Here is a 2,500-nt window from a genome sequence, read left to right as displayed (position 1 = left end):
CTGGTTTAGAGTATTGGTCATCACTATCGGTAAGAACCGCTGGTTTAGAGTATTGGTCATCACTATCGGTAAGAACCGCTTGTTTAGAGTATTGGTCATCACTATCGGTAAGAGGTTTTTGTGGGGAACAGTGGCTCCTAGTGGCAACTGATAATATTTACTAGAATAGGACAAATGCATGTTCACTTTAAGTCTCAGGTAAACAACTTACACAGAAGTGGCGTGTGTGTGTGTGTGCTCCAGGCGGACCTGAACTGCAACATCCAGGATGAGCAGTGGCTAGTCAGCGCGTGTGTGTTGATGTGTGTGTGTGTTGATGTTTATATTTGTGTGTGTGTGTGTGTGTGTGTGCGCGTGTGTGCTCCAGGCGGACCTGAACTGCAACATCCAGGATGAGAGTGGTGCTTTCTATGGCGTGACCAGTCAGTACGAGAGCCCAGAGAACATGTCCATCACCTGCTCCACTAAGGTCTGCTCCTTCGGCAAACAGGTGGTGGAGAAAGTAGAGGTGAGCGCCTAGGTGTGTGTGTGTGTGTGTCTGTCTGTCTGTGTGTCTGTATATGTGTGTGTCTCTGTGATTGTGTGTGTATCTGTATATCTGTGTGTCTGTGTGTCTGTATATGTGTGTGTATCTGTATATGTGTGTGTCTCTGTGTCTGTGTGTGTGTCTGTATATGTGTGTGTGTGTGTGTGTGTGTGTGTGTGTGTGTATCTGTGTGTCTGTATACTTCTGTGCAAAAGTCTCGGGCTCCATATTGTTTATTTCTCACTTTCTTAATTAGAATAGAGAGAACACAGGAAATATGTACTTAGTAGGCCGTTTAAATACACACGCAACATGTACACAGTAGGCCGTTTAAATACACACACAACATGTACACAGTAGGCCATTTAACTCATTGAATGCCAAGCTGTTTTCGGGAGCTTTGTCCTAGAGTGCCAGCAATGTAGACCATTGTTGATGATGATTTTTGTACAGCCACAGCATATTCTGTGTTATAGCTATGAACACATACAATGGCTCGTTTAAAAGGTGAGACTTTAAGTTCTCGGTGGGTGCAAACCGTGTATTTCTACACGCCTGTGTTCCTGAGAAATGCCAAGCTAAACAGTGGCTAGTTTTAATCAAAATCGCTGTTTTTTTCTAGAAATGGAGATATAACGTCTTTCATGAAATATGAAGTGTTGCCTGTTACTTACTTGTGTAAACTTTCTGGGAAGTGATCAGCGAGACCTGGCGAGACTGCCACCTAGTGATAGACCCACGAAAATGACCTGGTTTTGACCTGACGTGCATGCGTCACTGATTCGACCCAAAGCGGCAACCGTTTTCATGAGTTTTCGATCGTCATATATTTCATTTCCATTAATCACAGAGTTCCCAAAATCACATATAAGGTGTGTTAGCGTGTCTAGTTTCGTAATTTAAAAAAAAAGCTAAAAACGTAATATTACGTTTTTGGCACTCAACGCATGGGAAGGAAAAACTTAATATTACGTTTTTGGCACTCAATGAGTTAAAGGGAAACTTGGCAGGATTAGCTATATTTCCCCCTCTGCTGGAGAAATTGTGCATTATGCTATTTCAAACTGTGGAAAAAGGTAACGATAAAGCACATGGATTTGTTTACAAGCTAGCAAAACAGTTAGCATACGTTTGGCAGACAATGTGGATGTTACAAGGTAAGAAACACGATTTAAAACGAGTTTCTTGTTTCTCACTTCTCTTTCCGGGACGGTAGTCTCAATGTTGCAAGGTTGGTTTTCCGCCTGGGGACGCTAGGTGCAGCGGGGAAAGTCACCATTTTCACCGGAACAGGTCATTTAACCATCCAAATGATTTCTAAACGGGTTTATTACCTTGAAATAGTTGCCAAGTTCTCCTTTAAATACACACACAGCCAATCAAAAGGATGCAAAAGACTAGAACCTGAACCAGAATTTTCTAATAAAGGCAATGGGAAATGAACATATATGGTCATCATAACAACAAATCCAATGGGTGCCTAACACTTTTGCACAGTACTGTGTGTGTGCGTGTGTGTTCGTGCGTGTGTGTGTCTGACACAGCTCTCTACAAAAGTATAAACCCACTGTACATATTGTACATTTAGAGTTTAGAGCAGAGTGTTGGTTTTCCCTAGACCACTGTTGGCAGCTTGTGTAATGCTGTGTGTGTGTGTGTGTGTGTGTGTGTGTGTGTTTCAGACGGAGTATGCACGCTTTGAGAACGGGCGTTTCCTGTACCGCATCAGTCGCTCTCCCATGTGTGAGTACATGATCAACTTCATCCACAAGCTCAAGCACCTGCCTGAACGATACATGATGAACAGCGTGCTGGAGAACTTCACCATCCTGCTGGTACGTGTGTGTGTGTGACTGAATCCACTGAAAACTCCCCTATACTGCTGTATGTGTATTTATGATTTGTGTGTGTGTAATGTGTGTGTGTGTGTGTGTGTGTGTGTAATGTGTGTGTGTAATGTGTGTGTGTAATGTG

At 42.9% G+C, this 2,500-nt stretch overlaps 1 protein-coding gene across 7 annotated transcripts in view; it reads left to right on the top strand.

Moving 5' to 3' along the window:
- Positions 1-2,500, top strand: part of LOC143132162 (transcriptional enhancer factor TEF-1-like) — a 58,289-nt gene that overhangs the window by 48,902 nt on the left and 6,887 nt on the right. For all 7 annotated transcript variants that reach the window (XM_076291513.1, XM_076291514.1, XM_076291512.1 and 4 more), the window contains 2 exons: positions 368-508; positions 2,209-2,361. In XM_076291513.1, coding sequence (XP_076147628.1) covers positions 368-508; positions 2,209-2,361 — 294 coding nt within the window. The remainder of the gene's footprint in view (positions 1-367; positions 509-2,208; positions 2,362-2,500) is intronic.

The sequence above is a fragment of the Alosa pseudoharengus genome, unplaced genomic scaffold, assembly GCF_046254945.1.
Source record: "Alosa pseudoharengus isolate Yale_2024_CS ecotype anadromous, Long Island Sound unplaced genomic scaffold, YU_APseudo_1.1 YU_APseudo_1.1_scf_19, whole genome shotgun sequence".
Lineage (NCBI taxonomy): Eukaryota > Metazoa > Chordata > Actinopteri > Clupeiformes > Clupeidae > Alosa > Alosa pseudoharengus.
The sequence above is the reverse complement of the archived record's forward strand: the minus strand, read 5'-3'. Positions and strand labels throughout refer to the sequence as shown.